This window comes from Myotis daubentonii, chromosome 6, assembly GCF_963259705.1.
Source record: "Myotis daubentonii chromosome 6, mMyoDau2.1, whole genome shotgun sequence".
In the NCBI taxonomy this organism is placed as follows: Eukaryota; Metazoa; Chordata; class Mammalia; order Chiroptera; family Vespertilionidae; genus Myotis; species Myotis daubentonii.
The window spans coordinates 9,359,509-9,385,570 of NC_081845.1; the positions used below are offsets into that span (position 1 = coordinate 9,359,509).

The 26,062-nt window shown below is 48.3% G+C and overlaps 1 protein-coding gene across 3 annotated transcripts in view; it reads right to left on the bottom strand.

The window, feature by feature from the left end:
* Nucleotides 1-6,556: 6,556 nt before the first annotated feature.
* MTHFD1L (methylenetetrahydrofolate dehydrogenase (NADP+ dependent) 1 like) overlaps nt 6,557-26,062 on the bottom strand; it is a 162,006-nt gene continuing 142,500 nt past the window's right edge. For 2 of the 3 annotated variants that reach the window (XM_059700019.1, XM_059700021.1), the window contains exons 27-28: nt 15,673-15,798; nt 6,557-6,862 (exon numbers count right to left, since the gene is read on the bottom strand). In XM_059700019.1, coding sequence (XP_059556002.1) covers nt 15,709-15,798 — 90 coding nt within the window. In that variant the 3' untranslated portion in view covers nt 6,557-6,862; nt 15,673-15,708. Of the gene's footprint in view, nt 6,863-15,672; nt 15,799-26,062 lie in introns of those variants that run through there. The other variant, XM_059700020.1, reaches the window with a different exon arrangement.

Below are 26,062 nucleotides of genomic sequence, written 5' to 3' on the forward strand. Positions count from 1 at the left end.
TGAGCCCTGACCACGGCCCAGTAGGAACCTGCAACCAAGGTACATGCCCTTGACCGAAACTGAACCCAGGACCCTTCAGTCCCCAGGCCGATGCTCTATCCACTGAGTCAAACCAGCTAGGACCAAAGCAGGATGCTAATCAGACCAGCCCAGTGGCCACTTCAGACATGTTCCTGTATGTCACTGGGGCCTGCAGTGGCATGTTGCTAAGAGGCTGGAGAGCTAAGGGAAACAGAGGTTGAAATGCTCAGACTGGTGATGCATCCCCAGCGGAGACCCCCAAGGTGCCAATGGTCAGAATAAACACAATGAGAATAACAAGAGAGACACCAGGTCCACTTGCCCACAGCTGTGATTGGAAGCTGCTGGGGACCAGAGGCTGTGCTGGTCAGGCCCAGGGACCCCTGGGAAGACTCAGCCTGGGCTTGTCCTGCTTCCCCAAGGAGCCACGGGCAGGGTTCTGTCACAACCCTTAGAGCCATCCTCTAGGTGCCTCTCCTCAGAATTCTTAATCACTTTCCCTTTAAATATCAGTTTTGCCAGATGAAATGAATAAGAATAATTGCTTAATTATAAGCACAGTATTATGCACGTTATACTTATAACACATTTTATCTTCACGACAATCCTATAAAACAGTTACCGTCATTCTCATACGAGGTGGGAACAGGCATTGGGAAGAACAGCGCCATGCACAGCTCACACAGCAGGCTGCAGGGAGCTGGAGACCAGACCGGGCCCGCTGGCCCTGTCACACATCTGGACCCCTCTGCCCGAGAAGTCATTCCAGGGAATCTGCTGCTACCCTGGGCATGTCAGCTACGTTCTAAAGATGTTTACAACTGGAGTTGTATGTTGGAAATAAATGTCATTACAACGACTTTAAATACAAGCCCATTATAATTGCTCTAGTGGCCATAAATTGTCACACTAATAAAAAACCTATTCTTTTTGTCATTTTTGTGTGCTAAAGTACACATAACATACAATTTGCTATTTTAACCACTTTAAACAATTCCATGGTATTAATTACATTCGCAATATTGTGTAACCATCACCACTATCTAATCCCAAGCTCTTTCATCACTCAAACAGAAACTCTATATCCATTAAGCAACAACCTCTAGCCCCTATTAACCTCCAATCCACTTTAGAAAATATATATTTTATTGATTTTAGAGAGGAAAGGAGAGGGAGAGAGGGATAGAAAAACCAATAATGAAATAGAACCATTGATTGGCTGCCTCCTGCACATTCCACACTGGGGACTGAGCCCACAACCCCGGCATGTGCCCTGACCGGAATTCAAACTGTGACCTCCTGGTTCGTAGGTCGATGCTCAACCACTGGGCCACGCTGGACAGGCCAATCCACTTTTTGTCTGTGAATTTTCCTATTCACTTCATATTGTACTTGATAATACAATATCTGTCCTATTATGTCTGGCTTATTCACTCAGCGTCATGTTTTCAAGGTCAATTCATGCTGTATCATATGCCAGAATTTAATCTATTGTATGTACACACTGCATTGGACACTTGGGTTGTTTCCACCTTTTGGCTATTGTAAATAACACTGCTATGGACACGGGTGTACAAGTATCTGTCTGAGTCCCCGTTTTCAACTCCTTCAGTTTATACCCAGGAGTGGAATCCCTGGATCATATGGTAATTCTGTATTTGACCTCTTGAGGAATCCTCTCTTTTGCTATGGAAATAAACGGGTTTATGAGACTGAGGCACTGCCTCCTGTGCTAACGAGGCACCTAAATAAACAGGTTTAAAAAATGAGATACACTTTAATTGCACAGGGTCAATTTCATTGCTATGACTGAAAAACCAAGCAAAACAATCCCTTTTGTGGATTAGAATGGCAGCAATATTCTTGACAATGTATTTTTTAAAAACACACAAATACAAACATAAGAAATAAATGGATTGCTTAGAATACCACATTAAAAACCCAGCCTGATTAGAACGAATCCATGCTTATATTCTAAGAATTAGCGTTTTAGCCTGGATACAGGCTGGTGGCCACCTCAGATAGGACATAACCTCCGTGTCAGTTACTCTCTTCTTCTGCCCATTAGAGATGTCTGTCTGGAGTTAGGTAACTAGATCTCACCTTTACTCGCTTCTTTCCTGTTCCTGTTTTTATCTCGGATGCTGGAGCCTTCCATCCAGGCTGCTCCTCATCCTCTGACAGGGCCGGTCTCCTTCACTCTGTCTGCACAGGTGAGAACAGATGTTCAAATCTCGCTCCCAGTTCAAACTCTGCCAAGACCTGAGCTTTTCGTGCTTGATTTGCCCTTTAGGAGCAATCAATATCGCCCGCTAATGTGGGACTTTCATCCTCAGGTTGCCTGCTGACTTCATGAGGGCTTGAAGTGAGTTTCTCTTTGTCAGTTATCTTCCTGTATTTGAATTGGAACACCTGGTGGGGAATGGAGGTCACCTGGGAGGGGAACCTCACATGCTTTTACCCTGAAAACCTGTTGCGTTCTAACCAGCCGCTTTGAACTCTCTGATTTTTATTGAAATAGGAGAATCCCAGACCATTTACCAGTTAGCATATTCTTGCTCCCAAAGGCCACTCGCCAGAGGAGAGTGTTGATTCTAAAAACATTTTTACCCCCAGCTCCCTGCGCAGGGCGCCCTGTGGTGACACGCTGCAGGTGGAATGGTGTTTTCATGAACTGTCTCGGGGTGCAGGAGGGCCCCAAACATCTCACAGACTGTGTGCTACTTTCTCTTTTTCATGCTGGCCAAGGCGCCATCAGTCACTTTTGCCTGGTTGACTTCAGAGTTGTCAGCAACCAGAAACCACCCCAGATCTGTCTTTTCCCCTTTTCCAGCACAAGCTTAGGCCCCTGCCCTCTCCCCGTTCATTCGGCCAAGCCCCACCCGCCGCTCTGGCCAGCTCCCATCTCGCTGGCTGTTCCCAGTCCAGTCCCAGCTGGCTCATCACAGCAGAAGCAGGGCCTCCCGCCTTCCTTGCTCCCCGCCTCCCTCATTACTTAGCACTTAAGTGGATTTTTCTGCTCATCTGTAGTTGGTTGTGGATGTTTCTGATTCTGGCATTGCTGTTTAGATGTATTTACAGTTAGTTCAATTATCTGCTCTAATGGCGAGCGAGGTGGCATGAATAATTTAACCCTAATTTACATTTGGCTTTGGGATGCCTCTGTGCTCACATTTGAGTTTGGGGGTGTCTGACATTCTGGAAATTCACATTTCAGACTCAGTAATGAGGCCGCGGTGTAAGATGCCTGGGGAGGAGGGGGGAGTTATTCAGCATTTTTCCCTCCGGCCCTGCAATGTCCTTTGGCTTCCGATTCCATGATGGAGTTGGAAAGCATCCCTTCTATAGTTGGCTTGTTCTGGACCCAGGAGAGCCTTCCCCATCCTTCAGGGTGTCCGCCTCAGCCGTCTGTCTGTCTGGTGCACAGCGTCTCTATCAAGCGGGGGTGGTAATCAGGAGGCCGACTTGGAGGCAAATGATCAGGGCTCATGTAATGATCCGGGAAAGAAAAATTCCCTAATTGTAAGACTTTGCCAAATGAGCATTCATTATCGGGGGCTGCTCATCAGCACACACACAAATGTAACCGGTCTGATTGTTTTGAAAAATGGCCTTAGCCGTCCTCATTGTAAAATCCGTAAGGGACATGATGTATGATTGAACGCGTTAACTGGCTGGGAGCTAGCAGGGTCCTTGCACATCCACAGAGCTGCCCACACAGGGCTGGTGAACCGATGACATCCCGGGTGGAGGGCCAGGCAAAGCTTGCGGCCCTGACCACACCACGAGAAATGTTTAAGTTGAGCTGATTTGTTACATAAACACTCTAACCTCAAACTCAGTCTGGGCAATTGCGTCCCTCTCCTCCGAGCTCTGTCTCGCCAACACGGAGGGGCAAGGGCTGTTTTCAGAACAAACCTGCCTTTAGTCTCATTCTAATCGTGGGATGAAATGATTGACAAAGTATCTGAACATTGGTACTTTTAAAGCATTTCAGGAAACTGACATACAAACCTAGAGTGCTAAAGGGAAGGGTAGCCTTACCACGGAGTGTGACTTTATAAAAACGAACTCAAAACACGAACGTACACTTCCCTGGCAGATGGGTGGAAAGCCACGCCCCCAGAGCCAGCCTTGTGCAGTCTGCCACAGACCCTGCCAGCCCAGCCCCACCCTCCAGGATCCTCGCAATGGCTTCTGGGATCATTTCACCAGCACCCCTCCCCCAGCCTCGATCCTCATCCTTCAGGCACTGGGCCTAGTGTGAGCCTTGCCTGGGCAGGCACTCAACCCATCCTGCATTATCTGACAAGATGCTGGGATGGCAGCCCAGCTAGCGTGGCTCAGTGGTTGCGCATCAACCTATGAACCAGGAGCTCATGGTTCGATTCCTGGTCAGGGCACATGCTTGAGTGGCAGGTTCGATCCCCAGTAGGGGGTGTGCAGGAGGCAGCCTATCAATGACTCTCATGATTGATATTTCTGTCTCTCTCTCTCTCCCTCTCTCTTCTTCTTTGAAATCAATAATAATAAAAAAAGAACCAAACCCTGGTTTAATGTCAGACCAGAGGCTCTTCAAATATCCATTGTGAAGACTACTCATGGATTGCTTTAATTGAGTCAGTACATTCTAGTTAAAACGAACAAAATAGCCCTGGCAATAGAGGAATGAACAGAACTTTAACGAACGGATCAACTGATTGCCTTGCTGCGTCTTACCTGAGTCTCCTTGTCAGGGAGTCCGGACAGGGCGTTCCTCTGGGAGGCTCAGAGGGTCCTGGGCTGGCCTCGACCTCTGTAGGTGTTGCTACTGCAGGCCTTGGAGCAGAGAGGCAGCGAGACCACAGGTCTGTGAGCCGTGGCCGGTCACTTCTGATCTGTGAGTGGTTTCTTACATGTCAGTTCTAGAGCCTGAGAGGAACCAGGACACGCCCATACTGAGGTTTCTAACCCGAACCCACCTGCCAAAGGCCACGTCAACTTTTCTTTTCCTGCCTTTGCCTCGGGAGCGAGTAGATAACTAACTCTTCCTTAAAGTAACACTGCCAGCCTGTGGATGCCTCAAGTCTTCACGAGTTGCTAAGCCCGTTAACCAACCTGCCCAAGACCTTCCCTGCCAGTGGGGATTGCTTCTCACTCAGCAGGTGTATTCGCGTAGGTGAGCGAATGAGGAAGACACGCCAATCACACACCAGCTCTGACATCTCGAGAAGTGAGACGAGCCCCCTGATGGGAAAGAGTTCCCAGCAACACCTGGGTTAGAGGTCCTTCAACGTGAGCGTTGAAAACTTCCGCATCTGTGTTCAGGATGCTTTTGATTTTTCCCTTTTTGGTGACTCGGTGAGCTGCCTGGTGAAAGCTGCCTAAAGAAAGAAGTCTCTGGTCTAAATCTATAGTCCCTCGGAGTATAGATTTCTGAAATCCTTTTCTCCCCTTGAAGCATTTCAAGAATAGTAAAGGAAACTTTAAATGGTAGAGGAAAATAACAAAAACTCGATAGCAGTAAGCAACTGCTTAAAAAAAAATCAATTCACGAGAAAGTGCTTACTGAGTGCATCGTAGAGAGCACACATTTACCGAGAACGCTTACAATACTCAAATGGTTACATAAAAAAAATACTAGTTTCCTGTCTCTTTGGAGAGGTATATTCCCAAAGATAAGGTGGGGACGGGGTTGGGGGGACACTTCAGAAACACCCAGTGAAATCATTCGTGGGACAGTCTTTGTGCGGGGAGGCTTTTAAGTTAGTATCCAGTGTTTTGGAACAAATTAAATTGTGCATAAAGACACATTCTGGGCAGAGCAATTAACGAGCAGGGTCGGCGAAGGGCGCAGCACGAGCTCCCAGGAAAGAGCCGGTGGCGAGGTCTCCTGCAGGATGTGCCTGGGGACCGCGGAGATATTCATGGGGACTGTTACACTGCTAGAGCACAATCGCGTCTTGTTTGCGCCTGAATCCTTGGTTTTGTCTAAGCTTTTATATAATTTCGTATTACTGTAGGAAAAAATGGGAACAAAGGAGGGCCAGGAACTCCGGGAGGGGAAAAGGCCATAGAACATTCTTTCAGTTGGACACATGGAAAAACATCGGCCAACACCTAACTTTTAGGAGGAACTTTCTTTGCCCTGTGGGCCTTCGGAAGCTTAACGGCCATTGAGACTCACTTACTGGTGGAAGAGACGAGCGTAAACCCGTTAGTTTGTAGGTAAGTGATGTGACCTCAGTGGCACCGGAAACCAGTGCTGGCTGTGAAGCGCACTTTGTTCCCGAGGACATTACAACTGTCGGACAGCAGGAAGATTTCACAACGGACCAGATAATTCTCCCTGTTATTATTTTTTTTTTCTTGTTATGTTTGTGAAGCGCTGGTGGCATTCACGATTTTCCAGGAAACTGGTGTCAGGTAACAGCCCCCCAGGAATAGCCACCTCTAGAGAGCAGAGCTTAATCTGGCGCTGAAAACTGGCCGGCCGGTTTTCTCAAGACAAAACGCATTTCCTTCCAGCTCAAAGACAAGACAGCAAACTCCAGAGTGAGAAAACGTTACCTTTTATTTCACACTCTCTTAATCGCTCCGTCCCCATACAATAAACACTCTCAAGTGTAAGCAGTGGGAGATAATGTAAACGCTGCCGAAACAGAAAATAAATTAGTTTCTTTTCAACGTGGTGGAGGTCCTCTCACTGATCACTGTGCTGGGCTGCAGACAGACGCCCCGGGAAGGAGAAATCTTTGGCCTATTCTACCACTTCTCCCGCGTTGCATAACAAGCCTATTTCAAATTCATTCTCTCCTCCAACCGCGGCCAAAAGGCAAGGAGTAGTTTGAGTTTCAGGAACCTGAAAAACAGAAAAAAGGGGGGAAAAAAAGTCTCAGTGGTTTAAGAACAGGCTTCCCCTGGTGGGACACTGTTAATATCTGATAGCTCTAAAGCTGGAGACAGAAGAGAGTTCAAGGGCAGGTGGGCGAGTCTATTCACAGGAGGAGGCCGAGATCCCTGTGGCGACATTTCTGGTGATGAGCAGCGAGTCGGTTCTGCACCCCTGTGACCGCGTCCGGGGGACACTGCAGGCAGTTTCTAAACGTCCTAACAGATTCACTTGGGGGCCGTGGTGGGAGCCCCATGACTCCTACACTTGGGGTCTGCAGTCCCAGGGTCCTGTCCAGTGAGAACGTTCAGGCTGTGAGACCGGGACGCCTGTCCCCTTTGATATCAGCCTCCCATTTACAGCAGGCACGGGAAGCAAGCGCCGAAAACCGCACTCAGGATGAGAAGGAAGTGAGCAGACCAGACTATGGTTGTTAGGGCTCTGCGGCATTCCCTCAAAGGGTACGAAGACTCTCTGCCACTGTCTAACCCTGCAGTCTTTTAGAAAGAGAAGCGATTAAACTATATTTAAAAACAAACAAAGAAAACACCTAAGTTCCAGAAAGAAAAAAAAATGTGTTCACTACTCCAGAAGAAATGTAAATGGAAGCATTTATCTACCCGGCCAGGAGTTCAGACGCGGCTGGAATATAGCAAGTGGGCCTCCCACACGTGAGGGAGGGGGCTGGAGCCAGAGAGAACACAAGATGGAGATGAAGACGGACGACGATGAACTGCAAATACTCCCCTAATGTCTGATTCCCGTCAGGGAGTGAATAAAGCAGAAACACTGCCAGCATAAGAACCACGAAGAAGGGAATATTGGGGGTGTTTGGGAGGGAGGTCTGTCTGGTGCAGACCTCATCCTCTGCTCAGACGAGGCCGGCCTCCCTTTGCTAAGGCTCAGAGACTCTTGGGGAGGAAAGAGGGAAGGAGGGGCCTAAGGCAGGAGGATGGGCGTGGGGGATGGAGATGCCCTGAGGCAGGCCAGGCTGGAGCAAGGCCTTCCACCTCTGGGGGCAGGGTGTGTGTGTGTGTGTGTGTGTGTGTGTGTGTGTGTGTGTGTGTGTGTGTGTAAGAGCAGCTGATCAGCATGTAACCTCTGTGCCCCATGGATTTGTGTTTAAAATGGCTCAGAGTCTATGGTTTCACATTTTAAGAAAACTCGGAGGGTTGGCAGAAGTATATAGAGTCTGATTGTAGATTTTTAAAAATCAGATGTAATAGTCAAGGTGAGAATGTGAAAACGAATCAGTATATTGTTTATTCAGCGGGAGAACAACAATTTTAGGAGTTTATTTAGTGGGTAAATATTTTGGAAGATGGAATATATCAGACATTTTGTCGTGGTACGGGAATAATAAATTTAACAGTGCCCAGACGCAGAGAAGAGGAAGAGGCAAGGGATGGATTCCAGAGAGTCGAGGCAGTGTGGCCACCTTGATTTGGGCCTACTAATTCCGACTTTGGACTTTTAGCCTCTAGAACTGTGAAAGAATAAATTTCTGGTGGTCTAATTTAAGCCACCCAGTAATTTGTTAGAGCAACCATAGGATATATACCATTAGGGGATGGGAGGATTAGCTCTTTCTCCTTTTTATTAAGAAAATTTTGCCCTAGCCAGTTTGGCTCAGTGGCTAGAGCGTCAGCCTGCGGTCAAGGGCACATGCCTGGGTTGTGGGCTTGGTCCCCGGTAGGGCGAGTGTAGGAGGCAGCTGATCAATGATTCTCTTTCATCATTGATGTTTTTTTTTCTCTCTCTCTCTCTCTCTCCCTCCCTCCTTCTCCCTTCCTCTCTGAAATCAATAAAAGATATTTAAAATTTTTTATTTTATTCACCTTTATATTATTATTAATAACACTTGGCTCCTGGCTCCTCTTTGCCAATAATTTATCGGTTCCCATTGCGGAATAACAGAGGTTAAAGTTAAGTACACTACCAATGTGACTATAAGTTAACCTCGGTAGTATTGGTAAAGTTGATGATGACATATCTTGACTATTTTTTTAAGCCTGAAAAGTGAACAATTTAGAATCATTTACATCATGAGGTTCTTTTGAGATCTGCCTTTGAACGAGGAGGGTTTAGTCTGCTTATTCCTCTTCTTAGTGAAGCTGCATGGCGCACAGGGTGCTGATCAACTACGTTGAATTCTGGTAAAAATGCCTTTTGCAGTGGAAAGAATTTCAAGTTCATAGCAATTGTTAAAACTTTCCCCCTACCTTACAAGTTCTAATTTTTCTTAACCAAGCAGATTATTACTAAAGCCATAATGAAACTCTTTCAGATTCCTCACCTGAGGATATTTTTCCATTGATTTTTAGAGAGAATGGAAGGGAGGGAGGGGTGGGAAAGGGAAGGAAGAGATACAGACAGAGAAAGAGAGAGAGAGAGAGAGAGAGAGAGAGAGAGAGAGAGAGAAGAAACATTGATGTGAGACACATCAATTGATTCCCTTTCATGTCCCAACCTGCGCCAGGGATGGAACCTGCGATCCAGGTATGTGCCCTTGACTGGAAATTGAACCCTCGACCCTTTAATGCTTGGGCCAACACTCTAACCACTGAGCGACGCCAGCCAGGGCTCTGATTTTTTTTTGTTGACAAATAATTTCTTCTATTTTTGATGAGCTAACCATGTATAGATTTAGTTACTAGAAAAATTCTAGTTTCCCGGGTTTGCTGAAATATTTATTATTTTCCTTTCCTTATGTTTTTAAAGAAAATATAAGATGATTTGTTTCTCCCCCAACCCCTAAAAAAGTGTCCAGAAAAACTTTCTTTAAAAGGGAATTAATCATTTCACAACTGCTAAGCTTCACAACATTCCACCTCAGTTAGGAAGGATTTAGTCATCACTATCTTTTAGATGTCAACGACGTTCGAACGATGTCTTCTGTAGATTTAATCATCACCATCTTTTGTTTAAGCCCCTTGGGCTCCCTGCCTATGCCGGCCCTTGTCTGGAAATGGAGAAAGAGGGGCAGGCTCTACTGCAAGGGCGGGTGGGTGGTGAATGAGGACCTTGGCCTTGAAGCACAATGGTGGGCATCATTCTTGAGCTGCTCCTCGAAAAGAGAAGAGTTTCGACCAAAACCACAGAGTCCAGGTGTCCCCCAAGGAACCCCGAAACCCTGAGGTTTGCAACTTGGGGATAGAAGACCATGTTCCCAGAAGGGCTACAGGCAACAACCATATTCAAGATGAACTGATGACTATTAAATTTCATTGAAAATTTCTGCTCCAAAGGCAGGTTAGGGAAAAAAACGAGCTGGTGTTATACTCGTTTTCGCATGTGCAATTCAAGAAAAACAATTCTCGCCGAAACCGGTTTGGCTCAGTGGATAGAGCGTCGGCCTGCGGACTGAAAGGTCCCAGGTTCGATTTCGGTCAAGGGCATGTACCTTGGTTGCGGGCACATCCCCAGTGGGAGATGTGCAGGAGGCAGCTGATCGATGTTTCTCTCTCATCGATGTTTCTGACTCTCTATCTCTCTCCCTTTCTCTCTGTAAAAAATCAATAAAACATATTTAAAAAAAAAAAAAAGAAAAAAGAAAAACAATTCTCGGGTAAGTGCCCACCATGACAGCAGGACCAGAGTCCATCTGATCCCGCACTAAACACAACTTTGCATATCTGAACAAAGCAGAGCCTCGGCTTCTTCAGGAAACCTGCCAGGGTGTTCTGTGTTCCTCTGAGTCCTGCCAAGGCTCAGAAATACGATGAAGGTTCAGAACGAGCAACCCACAGCGGGGGCAAGAACCACCCTCCCTCAATCCAACCGTCTTCAAACAAAGGGCTGAGCAGTGGAGTCGCAGGATCGGTTTCACTGGGACAAGCAACTGATTTTAATTAGTGCTATCTGGTGACATCCAGAGGAGTGACTCATGCCCGACGGCCACCACAGTGACTGCTCTACAGGGAGGCCTTGGGAGCAGGAGCAAGGGCTCAGGTTCTGGGCATTTCCTGGCAAGTCCCATTCCTGCTAAGTCACACAGTTTCCTAGAGGGTGAGGTCAGCAGGACGGAGAGGAAGCGGAAGCGGAAGGGAAGGAAGTTGTCACCGGCCCAGCGTCTTCTTCCAGGGGGGACGCGCCTGCCTCACGCCCCGCAGAGTGTGGAGAACTATGGAGAGTCTGACCACCGTGTGAGTCAAGCCACCGACAGGCCATTTCCTCTTCCGATGCCCTAATCTGTCCAAGCTGACCGTCATCCAAGCTGGAACATTTTGATTTTGTGCATTTTTAACAGCCACAGACCTCTGACCGTCAGAAGTGGTCCCCGAGGGCCGTATGTGAGAGGCCACAGGAAACAGAAAGAACGTTTGCGGGACCATTGAGCGGAGGAGTCCCTGGGAAGGAATGTTTGCTTTGTACGGTGGTTTTATCTTACGACACCGGATCCACTTTCAATTGTTCCAGCGAGGTCAAGTGATGGGTTTTGAACCGCTGCCCACCAGGCCTAGACCAGGTTTTGGCAGTTCACAAAGAAGAGAGAGCCTTGGCTAAGAGAGTGGGAAAGTGCCATTCATGAGAGAGTTAAGCAAGAGATAGCTCTATTCTATTTGGACTACAAAGAATTTCGACAAAGCCATAGCTTTTCATACCCAAATAATTATCTTTTGTTATTAAAAAAGATCACCTGGTTATCCCAAGATTACAGGTGTGTTCCAATAGCTGGCTATCACCTTCCAGGAAGGGCTGAGGTTCTTTGACCCCGTGACCGAAACGAAAAGGACGTCCTTTGGTTTGGGGCATAAAGAATGGGGTGAGACTGAGAGTAAGCCGATCTGGGTTGAGTCTTCGCTTTCGTACTTATTAGCTGTGCAACTTGGGCAAGTGGCTGACCTCTCTGGGCCAGAGTTTTCACAGCTCTGGAATGAAGATGCTACCATCTCACTGGGTTGGTGGCAGCATCACACGGGACAGGGATGGCAAAGCGATGAGGGCAGACTAAGCACTTGAGCTCTGGAAAGACAGTGCTGCAGCCCTGTGGGTCGGCACATGTCTCATTTACCCCCCCCCCCCCCCCCCCCGCCTCCCGCAGTGGCCAGAGGAAGGATCTGATCTCTTGGGGCAGCTCCTGCCTCCAAGGAGTGCTGTGACCACCTGTGTGAGTGCTGCACCCAGCGCCTGGCATGTGGAGGCAATCACCACAGGCCAGAGCTCTGACTCCAGCCCTGCTCAATCTCCAGATTAAAACCCAGAAGAGTACGTGTCAGGAAACAGGCACATACATTTAAGTGTAGGCGACAGCAAAACTACGGCCCCGTCCCTTGGCATTACACGGGTCTTAAATATGCAATAATTAAGGTAGAATTGGGTTTATCCGACCTACTTGGGGAGAAAAATGAAAAAGGACCAACAGGCTGAAAAACTACTATCCAAGAGAGATGCAAAGAGTGTACACACTTGTTCTGGAGAAAAATGACAAAGGGCAGAGATGCAGCATAATGGGCCCTTGACATGGAAAGGGAGACTGGGCAGGACAGGGGTCAATTTTCAGTTTAAGAGAAATGATCATGTTAGTTTCCCAAGGCCTGGCTGGGAAAGCCGAGACATTCACACACACACACACACACACACACACACACACACACACACACACACTCATACCAAACGACCAAAATAACACTGTTATCAAAACTCAAGGTTATAGGCCTTTTTGCTTAAAAAAAAAAAAAAGTCCCTTAGTTCATTTTTTTCAAAAATGACAAAGATATGGAATGTGGTTGTGGTTAAAACTAAATACAGTGCTAACCGGTTTGGCTCAGTGGATAGGCGTCAACCTGCGGACTGAAGGGTCCCAGGTTCGATTCCGGTTAAGGGCATGTACCTGGGTTGCGGGCATATCCCCAGCAGGGGGTGTGCAGGAGGCAGCTGGTCGATGTTTCTCTCTCATTGATGTTTCTAACTCTCTATCCCTCTCCCTTCCTCTCTGTAAAAAAATCAATAAAATATATTTAAAAAAACAAACAAAACAAAAAACCTAAATATAGCCAAAACCGGTTTGGCTCAGTGGATAGAGCGTCGGCTTGTGGACTAAAGGGTCCCAGGTTCGATTCCGGTCAAGGGCATGTACCTAGGTTGCGGGCACGTACCTGGGTTGCGGGCACATCCCCAGTAGGAGATGTGCAGGAGGCAGCTGATCGATGTTTCTCTCTCATCGACATTTCTAACTATCTCTCTCCCTTCCTCTCTGTAAAAAATCAATAAAATATATTTAAAAAAAAAAAAAAAAAAAAAAAACCTAAATATAGCTCCCACTCCTCAGCAAGAAACACACAGACACCACGAAACACCACACACAACCCAGGCCAAGCAGCTCCACACCCTGTGTTAATGTAACTCCATATAAGTGGCCATCACCTTCCTCTTCATGGCCCAGGCTTTGGTGTGTTAGTGACAAGGACTTAACTCCCCATGTTGCCTACTGGCAGTGAAACGAGGGGAAGTGAGGCCCCTGCGTGCCTGGCGGGGGGGTGGGGGGGAACCCCGTCTCTGCGACCGTCGGAAGGAAGGGTCTGCAGGTCAAGCCCGCTCACCTGGCCGGCCCAGGACCCGCTGGCACTGGGAGGGGCGCGGGGTTGAGGAGCAGGAACGGTGTGAGCGGGGAGGATGAACTGAGGGTGTGCTGGGGGAAGGGATGCATGCGCCTTGAGAATATGGTGAGGACACATTTGATATATGGGATGAGGAAAAGCAGCTCTGGGCCTTTAAAACCCCTGACTGGGAGTTTTCCAGGGAGGAGGGTTGGGAGGGTGGTCATTTTTCTTCCTGATGGGAAGCGAGGAGAGAAGCCTGCAGGTGTGGCTGCAGGACTGAGGGGCAGATAAAGGGGCCCCAGCTGTGGCTGCCCACGTGGCTCCAAGTTAAGCTCAACCCCCTGGACTGTGGCCAGCGAGCCGTCACAGTGTCTGATTTCTGCTGCCCCGTCCTGCCCGGACTCAGGCCAATCTGAGTGAGCTGTCCCGTCTCCACGCGTCTTTCCAGGGGCAAGCGTGCCATTGCCCTGTTGAGCCACAGTTGAGTATTACAGGTCGAATGATGTCCCCTAAAAGGAGCCCTGACCCCAGTACCTGTGACTGTGACCTTATCTGGAAACAGGGTCTTTGCAGAATTAATTAAAATGAGGTCAGTAACCGGGGGGCCTAATTCAGCATGACTGGTGTCCTGATCAGAAGAGAAAGCCACGTGGAGACAGGCACACAGGGAGAAAGCCATGTGGCCGTGGACGCAGAGACTGGGCAGAGGCCAGGAAGGACCCCACCAGTGTCAGAGGGTCCATGGACCAGTGTCAGAGGGTGCACGGCCCAGTGTCAGAGGGTCCATGGCCCAGTGTCAGAGGGTGCATGGCCCAGTGTCAGAGGGTGCATGGCCCAGTGTCAGAGGGTGCACAGCCCAGTGTCAGAGGGTCCATGGCTCAGTGTCAGAGGGTCCATGGCCCAGTGTCAGAGGGTCCATGGCCCAGTGTCAGAGGGTGCACAGCCCAGTGTCAGAGGGTCCATGGCTCAGTGTCAGAGGGTGCATGGCCCAGTGTCAGAGGGTGCATGGCCCAGTGTCAGAGGGTCCATGGCCCAGTGTCAGAGGGTGCACGGCCCAGTGTCAGAGGGTGCACGGCCCAGTGTCAGAGGGTCCATGGCTCAGTGTCAGAGGGTCCATGGCTCAGTGTCAGAGGGTCCATGGCTCAGTGTCAGAGGGTGCATGGCCCAGTGTCAGAGGGTGCACGGCCCAGTGTCAGAGGGTGCACAGCCCAGTGTCAGAGGGTGCACGGCCCAGTGTCAGAGGGTGCATGGCCCAGTGTCAGAGGGTGCACGGCCCAGTGTCAGAGGGTCCATGGCTCAGTGTCAGAGGGTGCACGGCCCAGTGTCAGAGGGTCCACGGCTCAGTCAGAGGGTGCACGGCCCAGTGTCAGAGGGTCCATGGCCCAGTGTCAGAGGGTCCACGGCCCAGTGTCAGAGGGTCCACGGCCCAGTGTCAGAGGGTGCACGGCCCAGTGTCAGAGGGTCCATGGCCCAGGGTCAGAGGGTCCACGGCCCAGTGTCAGAGGGTCCATGGCCCAGTGTCAGAGGGTGCATGGCCCAGTGTCAGAGGATGCACGGCCCAGTGTCAGAGGGTGCACGGCCCAGTGTCAGAGGGTCCACGGCTCAGTGTCAGAGGGTGCCCGGCCCAGTGTCAGAGGGTCCACGGCTCAGTGTCAGAGGGTGCACGGCCCAGTGTCAGAGGGTGCACGGCCCAGTGTCAGAGGGTGCACGGCCCAGTGTCAGAGGGTGCACGGCCCAGCCGACACCTGGCCCTGGACTTCTGGCCTCCCCATAACTAGGAAGGGTTAAATTTCTGTTGCTTAAGCCACCCCGCTGTCATGCTCTGTTATGGCAGCCCTAGCCAACGAAGACACCAAGATTCTTCTATCACGGGATTCTAACTCTGTAACCAAGAGATATGTGGCCCTTGAAAAATGACAGCAGGTATTAGTTTTAATTCTGGAAAAAGAATGAGTGTACAGATTTCCATTGCTATGGAAAGAGCTGCCTTCACCAAATCCGTATTCACAGAGGATACGATCTGACTTTCACCAAGGACCTAGGTCCCAACCATCTCACTGCATAGCCACACCCCACAGCGACTCTCAAGTCCTGGGCTGTTATCAGGAAGGAATTCGCAGTAACCAAGTCAGGGAATTACTTACCAGACCATTTTTGTCGGGAATATTAAAAGAACAACACAAAACTAAAACTAAAAAAGATTTGGAAAAAGAAAAAGTAGAAAGCAGTACAGCCTACCTGAATTGGGTCCTGTGAGAGTAGCGTCTCGTCCACTTAGAACAAGCCTTGAACTTGCTCTGTTTCTGTATCGAGATCGATGTCGTAGAAGCAGGGCCGTGTGGGCAGTCCCGGCATGGTGCTCATCTGGAGGGGAAAACACAGGCAGACACATCAGCAAACGCTGATCACTGTGCAGCTAATAATGTAAATGAACTGGACAATCCAATTCCGCTTTATCTAACTCAAGCCATATATCCACCCATTGTCTCTTTATATTGGCCGTCTGCTATTTCAACCTTTAAGGAAATGAAACAGAAAAGGCAAATGTCAACATTTTGAAAATTGAGACCATTTGCTCTCCCCGATGGCCGGCCCCATCATAGACTGTGGCTCCCAAACAGTGATTTTTAAACCTTTGTTTTTCCTAAATCAAATCTTACTGGTAATGTTGAGCCCCAACAAAGATGAGCCCCTCTGGTTGAAGGGGACAGTGGGTGTGGGTGGAGGGGACGACGGCCTCCTCTTCCCCTCCAGTTATGGCGCCCACAACCCATGTTTGTAAACCCTCCAACCCCGGGAGCACAATGTACAAACTCCTGTTCCCCAGAAAGCCATCACTGTGCCTGCCTCAGTAACAAGAACGGGTGCTTAGTGAGAACTGACTATGTGCTGGGCACTGCGCGGAGTTCCTTACATATTTTATCTTCCCAACGACACTATGAGAAGGCGCTTTTATTATGTCCGTGTGCCATGGGAGGCAGCAGAGGTTAAATCTCTTGCCGGAGGCCACCCAGGCGGTCAGGAGCAAATCTGGAGATTTGACTCCCTGCCTGTGATCTCAAATGGCTCCTTTAGTGACGGCCGCTGGAGGTTACAGTGATAGCCTCCGTCATCCCCATGTGCGTTACGGGGATAACGTAAGTCAGTCTTCCCCCTCGTTACGGAAGAGGACAGTGGGTTTTAGGCACAAAGGCATGGACTGAGGGACACAGCCAGTAGTGGTGGAAACGGGATTAACCCAGGCCACGCTCCTCACTGCTTTGCGGCACGCTGTCCAGATCAGAGTCCACAGGGCGCTCTCCGCCCACCTGCATCGGAAACCCTGGGTGTGCTGGGCATGGCCCCCAACTCCCCCTGGTGGTCCTCACACCGAACACTGGTCTGGGATCTAGATCAGTGGTCACCAACCTTTCAGCCCTCACGGACCACCGGCTGGCGGCCAACCTTTCAGCCCTCACGGACCACCGGCTGGCGGCCAACCTTTCAGCCCTCACGGACCACCGACTGGCGGCCAACCTTTCAGCCCTCACGGACCACCGACTGGCGACCGCTGATCTAGATGGTGAGGCTCCTGCATGACCCACTCTTATCGACTTCAGTGTTTCCGCTTGTGCTTTCACATGCATTCTCCACACAAAGGAGGCCTGAAAAGCAAGGCGGCGTCCCACTCGTCTAAGGAGGGGCGCCCAGATTCTGCTGGCCTGGTTCTTCTGAGGGCTGAGTGCTGTGTCAGGCAAATGAACGTCTGCCCGGCCAGAGAACGCTGGGAAAGGAGGCTGCACAGCACTGCTCCATGCCTCCAGGGTGTGTCTGCTCCTCCCCACCAGGCACAGTGCTCAGCCAGACAGGAGCCAGATAAGGCCTCTCTGATAGAACTGTCTCACTCTCCGCTTCCTTTCTGCAGTGACCCCGGATTTCTCGGTCCGCCACCCTCTTCTGCCTTGTGATGCCGACAGACTCTTGCTACAGAGACTGCGGTCTGTGGATCAGTAGCACTGGTGCCTCTGGGAGTGGCTGGACATTCCAATCTCAGAGCCGCGCAGGCCTGCTGAACCAGAACCTGCAGTTTCAGCAAGTCTGCAGGTAACGTGTGCACGTTATAGCATGAGGAGCGAGGCTCAGTCAATGTGGCCCAGGTGCCTGACCCCACCCAGCCCACTCCCCATCCCCGTGAGCAGCAGGAGAGGATGCTGGGGGGTGGAGGGGTCTGTGCACCTGCAGGCCTCATTAACCACCTGGACCAGGAGCCGGACGGGACGTGCATAAACCCCTGGGACATACGGTGGCCAGCTCCTGTCTTGCTCACTGCACGGGACTGTACTTTAGATATATGATGGGCTAAAAGGGCTCCTGGGACCTGCCTGGAATATGGGTACCATTTATAACACACACATCCTTGGGAAAATGTGCTTAGGGTTTCAAGCAATTACCTACGAATAAGGTTTCAGTGCTCAACGGCTTTTAGGTGGGAACTTCCTGTATTTTAAAACTGCAGGTATGTCGATGGCTATTTCTCCTCCGTAAGCCTGTGGTCCTGGCAGGGGTGACGCCTTTCTCTGGTTACCACAGTGGGTGCACGTACCCCAGGAGATCACGGGAAGAAACCGGGGCTCACTGCGTTGGCACCGGGACAGCAAACACAAGGGACACCGAGTGGGAACCGCTCATATTCTTTTCCTGAGTACAACCCACGTGCCAGATACGAGACGGCAGGTTTCCTGTCCGACCGCATTCTGATGCGGGCATGTTAAGATGCCTCTGTAGTCGGCGCGGGGCTATGGATTTGGGAACAGGAACCAGCATTTTATCGTTGAAGAGAGAGAAAGGAATGATCACACACAGCCACAGTGACGCTGCCCCCGCCTGTAAATTAACTCGGCAGGACGGTGCCAGGACTTTGCGGCTGCAGTGCCTGAGGCTGCAGTGCCCAGGCGGGATCCCACAGGAGGCGGGTTAGGTCTCGATCTCCGCGAGGTGAGAAAACCTAGAAAGAACGCAAAAGCAGGGCACTGTGGGCTCATATGAACAAAGCTACAGCGGACGCTTCTGCTGTGGATAATGATCACCCCGTCGGCTGGCTCACACACTAGTTCTGCAGACATGAAAATCAAGGTTGAGCTCATGCAAGACCAAGACAGACAGAGGTGGGGCATGGCGCGTGGGGTTCCTGAAGCGGACCTACGGCTGCAGTGAGTCCGAGGGCGCATCATCGGGTCATCCGGATTCTGCCACAGAACTGGGAGTTAAAAGTAGCCGAGACAGTCAATGCCGGGAAGGTGAAATGTCTTTACTCTATTTTCAGTTTACGGGGAGAGATGAGCTTAATCAGAAGATGGCCATGTTTCTTTCCAAGGATGCAATCATCGCTACCCAGAATCCACGATGACGTATCTGGGATACGCAGCCACAGATGAGCACACAGTCTGCGGAGCCGGGGGACCCCTGACCGTGGGCGAGGAGCCATCTCCCACAGGGCCACGCTGAAAATGAAACCCCTCCCACAGAGCGGACACAATGTGGAATGCTGTTAACAAGACCGAACACACTCGCTCCAATCGTCTCCCAGTAAAAAACTGGGATCAACGGGTCGTAGCCCCCAGACAAGAGTCAGGACAGCAGGACGAGAAGGAAGGGTTCGGACAGCCCTTGGCAGTTGACCTCTGGCCCCGAGCCTGCAGTCAGTGGTGATCTGTTGACTTTATTTGTGTGCCCTCCAAGGAGGCCTTCTGCTTACAATAACGAGGGAGCCACTAAATTGCTCTTACTAGTCACAGCGCATCGATGGATTCCTTTACAAAGGCTGAGTGACACGGGCTTGTGCTTTCGTGGCCCTCATTTTAACGACGGTGAATCTTCCAAATCCTTACTGATTTTGGGTTAAGCTTATTTCGGAGAAATGAGTTCTATGAATAGCCTTTATAAACATACATTAAAAGGAATAAATATCTAATCACTATTAGACATTCAGGTTGTACACTGGAGACTAATATAATATTGCATGCCAACTGTAATTGAAAAATAAAAAAAATTAAAAAAAGACTAAAGAGAAAATATTAAAAAATACTAAAAAGAAAATATTCATTAGAAGTAAACGTAGAATATTTTTTGGCATGAGTAGAAAAATTACCGAAAACTGCTCTATAGTGATAGAAACGTAACTTGTCCTTAACCACAATATTCGATGAAAGAGAAACATTGATCAACTGCCTCCTGCACACCCCCCTAACTGGGGATCGAGCCTACAACCTGGGCATGTGCCCTGACCAGGAATCGAATCGCAACCTCTTGGTTCATGGGTCAATGCTCAACCACTGAGTCACAGTGGCTGGCTGCTCCTTAAATCTACTACTTTTTCACCTGAAAAAAACCTTCATTTCTAGCAGCTCCTTGTTTTTTGTTTTTTTTTCATTCCTTACTTTTACTTATCAAATTTCAAAATAATAATCCGGTGCCCGAGCAACTGCAATAGAGACACCATTGGTACTACGCTAAGCACTGTTTGCACTGTACCTCCTCATTTAATTCCTACACCCCATAAGCCCCGTGTTATTCCATCCCACTATCCCCAGTTTGCAGATCAGGAAAACGAGACATGGAAAAGTACACAGCTGCCCATGTAATTCAGAATTTCCTTTCGATTTTCAGCCCCCTCCCCACAAAGCTCCTGCCCAGAGATAATATGCCACTGCAGGAGGAAAACAGGACACACAGAGAAGCTGTATCCATTATTTTAACGTTCCCTTTAGGCTTCTCTTGGGACAGTGGCAAAAGGAGTGGTCTGGGGGAACCTGGGGGAGGCGGGGAGGAGTGAGAGCTGCCTCAGCTAACGTTCCCCGGACCAGAGGAGGAAACTGAATTCGGGAAGACCTCATGACCACCTGTCATCTAACTGAACCATTTTACATACACTGTCCTGCAACTTTTCTTAAAGGTGGTTCAGATCAGACCCAGTGAATGATCAGGACCGGTTTTAAGAAGGTTCATTAGGTTGTGCCTTGCTGTAATTTTCTTCATGTTTCTTGTACTTGGGGCTCACTGAGCTTCTTGAATGTGTGGACTTATAATTTCTGTCCAATTAGGAAACATTTTGGCCATTATTTCTTAAAATATTTTCAGTCCTTTCCTTTCTCTTCTGTGGGGCTCTATGTATTTTTTCACCCCTTGATATTGTCCCCAAACTCATGATGCTCTCCCACTTCTTTCTGCCCTTTTCTGTTTCATTTAGGATGGTTTCTATGTTATGTCTCCAAGTTAACAACCTCTTCTGCAACAGCTAATGTGCCATTCGTCAGAGTATTTTTTTATCTTGGACACTCTGGTTTTCATCTCTAGAATTTTAATTTGCCTTTTTTCCATCTGTATCTCTATTAAACATTTTGAACCTTTCCTCTAATTTCTCAAACATATGGACTACAATCATAACTGTTTTCATGTCCCTGTCTACTAATTCTATCATTTAAGGGTAAATTTTGATAGACTTTTCTGATTTTTGGTTGTATTTTCCTACTTGTTTGCATGACTGGTAATTTTGGACATGCTATCAACTTGTTGGGTACTGGGCATCTTTGCACTGTTAAAAGTATTTTTATACATTGTTCTGGCACACTGTTTAGTTACTTGGAAACAACTTGATTTTTGGGGGGTTTCGCCTTTATTTTTTAAAATATATTTTTATTGATTTCAGGGAGGGAGAGGGAGAGAGAGATAGAAACATCAATGCTGAGAGAGAATCATTGATCGGCTGCCTCCTGCACACCCCCTACTGAAGATCACTCTGGCATGTGCCCTTGACCAGAATCGAACCCGGGACCCTTCAGTCTGCAGGCTGACGCTCTATCCACTGAGCCAAACCGGCTAGGGCGGGTTTTGGCTTTAAACCTTTGTTGGGTAGGACCAGAGCTGTGTTTAGTCCAGGATTAATTTTGTCCTTACTACTGAGGTAAGACCCTTCTCAGTATTCTAACCAGTGCCCCCTGATGTTGAGGTTTTCACTCTAGTTTTGGAAGCCGGCACCTCTTATGGGCCCCGTGTGGGAACCATGTACTGTTCCCCTAATCCTTATGGGTGATCCTTTCCCTGGCTTCTGGTCACCTCACATGCGTGCACTGATCAGTACTCACTCGAATACTTGATTTTCAGGGACCAGTGTCCTTTGCTGCTTGATGCCCAATGTCTTGAGTGATTTTTTTCTATTATTTTGTCCAGTTTTTCAGTTGTTTCAAATAAAAGTGTAAATCTGGTTACTGTTATTCCACCTTTAGTAGAATGTAATTATAACCTGTAACTTACTTGTTCTATATCATTGGGTCAGATACTGCTGCTTTAGAGATAGGAATACGAATTTATAGGCTGATGGAGGTTTTCAAGGTTATTATTTTTTTAAAAAAGGTTATTGTTATGCCACTCATTCTACCTAAAGAATAAGGTTATTGGAGCCCAACCGGTGTGGCTCAGTAGTTGAGCATTGACCTATGAACCAGGAGATCACAGTTCAATTCCCAGTCAGGCACATGCCCAGGTTGTGGGTTTGACCCCTAGTAAGGGGGCATGCAGGAGGCAACCAGTCAATGATTCTCTCATCATTGATGTTTCTATCTCTCTCTCTCTCCCTTCCTCTTTTAAAATCAATAAAAATGTATTAAAAAAAAGGATAAGGTTATTGGAAACACTGTGTTATTACATATAATGACAGAATTTGATTTTGAGATAAGTAGCCCAAGAATAAAATTATGTTAATACACAATACAATGAGCTAAAATCTAAACACTTTCTTAAACCGACAGCCAAGATTCCATTCACTGATTATAAAAACATGTGAATAAATACAGGGTTTTTTTTTTAAATAAAAAGGTTTGCAATTTTTAAAAGGGGACATGAGAAACGCTGCACTTATAATGTAGATTAGTATAATATCTAATTTTACAAAAGAATAGGAGTAAGGTAACATTTTGTGTTTAAATTCATAAAATGAAAAATAATAGTAGAAAACAGGATTCTTTAGTGACTGCTCAGTTATCTACTTTTCTCAATCAAAACAAGTCCGTTTTCTCTGAACTTTTCTTTTCTTGGCAAGTCAGCTCCTTACTTCACTGCTTTGCTACTGACACAAGCAGCAAGAACCGTCTGAAGTTCAGCGTGCCTCCCTCGGCTGCCCTCTCAGTGACCTTGGTGAGTGAGAGCTTCCCATGATGGCACATTCTCAAAGAAGTCCGAGGCTCAGGCATCTGACAAGCGTCTGAGTAATTCTCTAGCATGTTGCAGGAGACTGATACCATCAGCCCATTAGCTATTTTCCCACAGAACCCAAGCCAACAAAGCCTGAATTTTTCATATACTTATATATAAACAACACAAGGAATCAATACAGATGCACTTTACGACAGCCAGCAATTCCAGCAGCATCACCTGTCTTCCAGCTTGTATGGTGCCCTATTTGGACTAAAATCTCACTTTTACTTCCCCATTCTTCTATCCCCATCTCCCCACAACCACTGTACCTATTGCAATGGAATTTTTAATAAGCCAGAAGTAAATCTGGTACGTGCATGAAAATGTAATTCAAGCACAGACATGGCAAGACGACAAAGAACATGTATCTCATGCACTGTTAGAATGGAGGCAAAGGACTTAGAACAGGGCTTCAAATTCCCCACAAAAATGGGCTGCCTGGGGGCTCCCCTAGCAGCTGCTTCCCCTCCCTGCAGTCCATGGGGTTACCATGGAGGAAGGAGGAAGGCTGGCTACTTGCTGAAGCGAACAGCATCCTTGGTCCATTTCATTTCATTCCCACCAGTACATGGGGACACTGGCAAAGTAAAAACTGTTCCCAATGGGAAGATGTTAGGGGGCCCTGAGACAATTTTATATGCTTATCACCCAAACATAAAATTGCACAGACCTCTCTTTTCTTCTGAACCGAAGGTTGGAAAACGATGATGGCCCACATGCCAAACTGGGCCAGCCACCCATTTTTGTAAATAAAGTTTTACTGGAACACAGCAACACTCACTCGTATGCATACTGTCCATGCTGCTTCTGCGCTGTGGCGGCAGAGTTGAGGACAGAGACTGTGTGGTCCGCAAAGCCTACAGTATTTACCACCTGCCCCTTTACAGAAAATGTTTGCTGACGTCTGTTCTAAAAGACAGTGCTACAGACTAAAGGGTTTAATGCAAATCAAGAAAGATGAACTTGAGAAGAATGTGGGCATTCTACAACTTTCCCTAAAGACGCTGGTTTTATAACTGGGGAAGTGCAGATGCCAACTGAAAGAGAGGCTGGTGATGGTGTGAGATGTTGGATTATTGTTCAGCTATACATGGATTTTACAGGCATTCGCCTGGAATACTGCTGCATTCTCAGTTTAAAAGGTATTTGAATATAAGTGGCAGTTGATTTACATAGGCTCTACTTCACGGAACTCACTTACAGAGTTCAGATTTGCAGAATATAATTCACAGATTCTAATTCATAAAACCTGATGTGTAGAGTCTAGATTTTCTCTGGTTGGGAAACCACCTGAGATCTTAGAGAGGTGACATCTTGCACCAAAGGGCATAACCTTCCGTTCCACTTGGGCCAGAGGTGGGAAGCCTACTGTGTGTCATCTGAAGGCTGAAAAACGACACTTCTCACTAAGAGTCCACACGGCACAGGCCCTCTGTGCTGATGTCCAGGAGGTAGTGTTTCCCTCTGGACCGAAACGGAAAACACAGGGCCTGCAGTGTGCGCCGTGCACCAGGGGGGCTCGCTGAGGCTCTACGATCTGAGAACGCCGACAAGGCAGTGGGGGTGACCTAGCACTTTCTTGTGTCCTCTTAGATGTGACCCCTTTGTCGTGTGGGATTGTGTAGCAAGTTGCTCCAAAGGCCCCGGTTGGCTCTGAGATGAGAGGGGCACAGAGGGGCCTTACCAAGGAAGTGATCCCTAGATAGGAAGTCAAATAGAACCTGACCTGGCAAGGGCACGTGGGGCTGAAGAAACACCGAGGCCAGTGGAAGAGGGAAAGCTGCTACGGCAAAGCAGGCTAGCTTGTAATGGGAGGGGGGCACTTCCCTAAGATGAAAAAACTGAAGTTCTGAACCCAGGAGAGAGGACTTCCACAGGAAAACATGATAATGGGGGGCCCGGCCCAGGGTGAGGAGTAGTAAAGGGAAAAGCACAGAGTAAGCCACAATCTACACCATGGATTCTGAATTCAGCATCTGCCATGAACAGCCAGCATCCGAAAGGCCTCTGGCCCATGGAGCCAACAAGGGAGTAACTTTCATGTTCTTAACCATGAGCATGGAGTTAGTTATCTACCTGCACAACCTGGAGGGCCAGGGGGCGCCCATTTTAAAAAAAGCACACCTGATTAAAATTATGTGGTCTCCACAGACCTGGGTTTGGGTCCCCTGGAATGAAGCCAGCTCTAAAAAGTCTAGAAGTGGATGAACTTAAATAAGCCGTCGGTACTCACCACCTCCCATCCCCCTCGCCACCGGCCCACCTCCACCCCCCCAAAGGCTGAATTCCTCATCTTTCACCAAGACAGTCTCAAATTATGATTGATGTAAGTATTGCAATAAAACCATACCATAGTTTCAGTCCTTTCCAAAAATTTAATGAGATCAGGCACACTGGCACTGGTCCACAGGAAAGGAATCAAAGCTGGACACCATGATCAATGCTTCAAAGAAACTGAGCCGAGTTCAAAAGCACCAAGGCGTGGACACGTATGGATGCTCTTCTTGTGACACCGACGACCCCTGACACCGATGCATCCCTGCCGACAGCGCCACTCGGGGAGAAGGGTAACGTTCTGAAGGACGTAAGCACGTTCCCAAGTGTTTAGCTTTTCTATCCTGTCAAGTTCCACTGTCTTCGGTTTGTACGTAAATGACGTTTTGGTAAACGATTTTTAAGTTAAAAACATTTATGCAATTCATATCCAGCTAAAACATCGCTTTTTAAGTTTTGGGAAAAATAACTGGGCTGTCTACTCAGAATCTTGAGAGTCTCCTGGGAATGCTGGATGAGAACATTGAAAGAAGGAAGGTCAGAGAGTGGGCTGAAAAGCAGATGGATGTTGTAACCGAACCCTCAGTTCCAGAGAACCTGACCCGCGGCAACTACTTGGGGCCGCGAGGAAATGCCGCAGGATCTGAAAGACCTGGTAGCGTGATTAACCATGTCCAAGAACAAAAAGTGCAAAGTGACACCGGAAAATCCTGAGGTGTCTCCATCTCCATCGCTGATAAGATCTTGGCTCAAGTTCCCCTTAATGGGTCACCGGGCAGAAGGCATCAGTGCCCCGAGGCATCTCCACGTGGCCTTTCTGCTTCCGTGGTCGGCGGGCACGCCTCTGCTGCCCCAGCCAGGAGGATAGGCATGAACCTTGCTTGGCCACCTCCTGTTTAATCACAACAGGGCTGCGATCAGGCCTGCATTCTACTGTTATTTTGGTTTGTTTACCCAGAAGTCTGCTCTGTTGCCAATGGAGCAAACCAGGATTGTGCTATCTGTGTAGTCATCTCTTTCATGTGGCCCTGCCTGAGAATATGCGTGTTATTCAAATGCCACTTCCAAGTCCTCTCGGATCTCCCTTGCAGCCTCACTGAAAGTCACAAATGCACAACCAAGAATA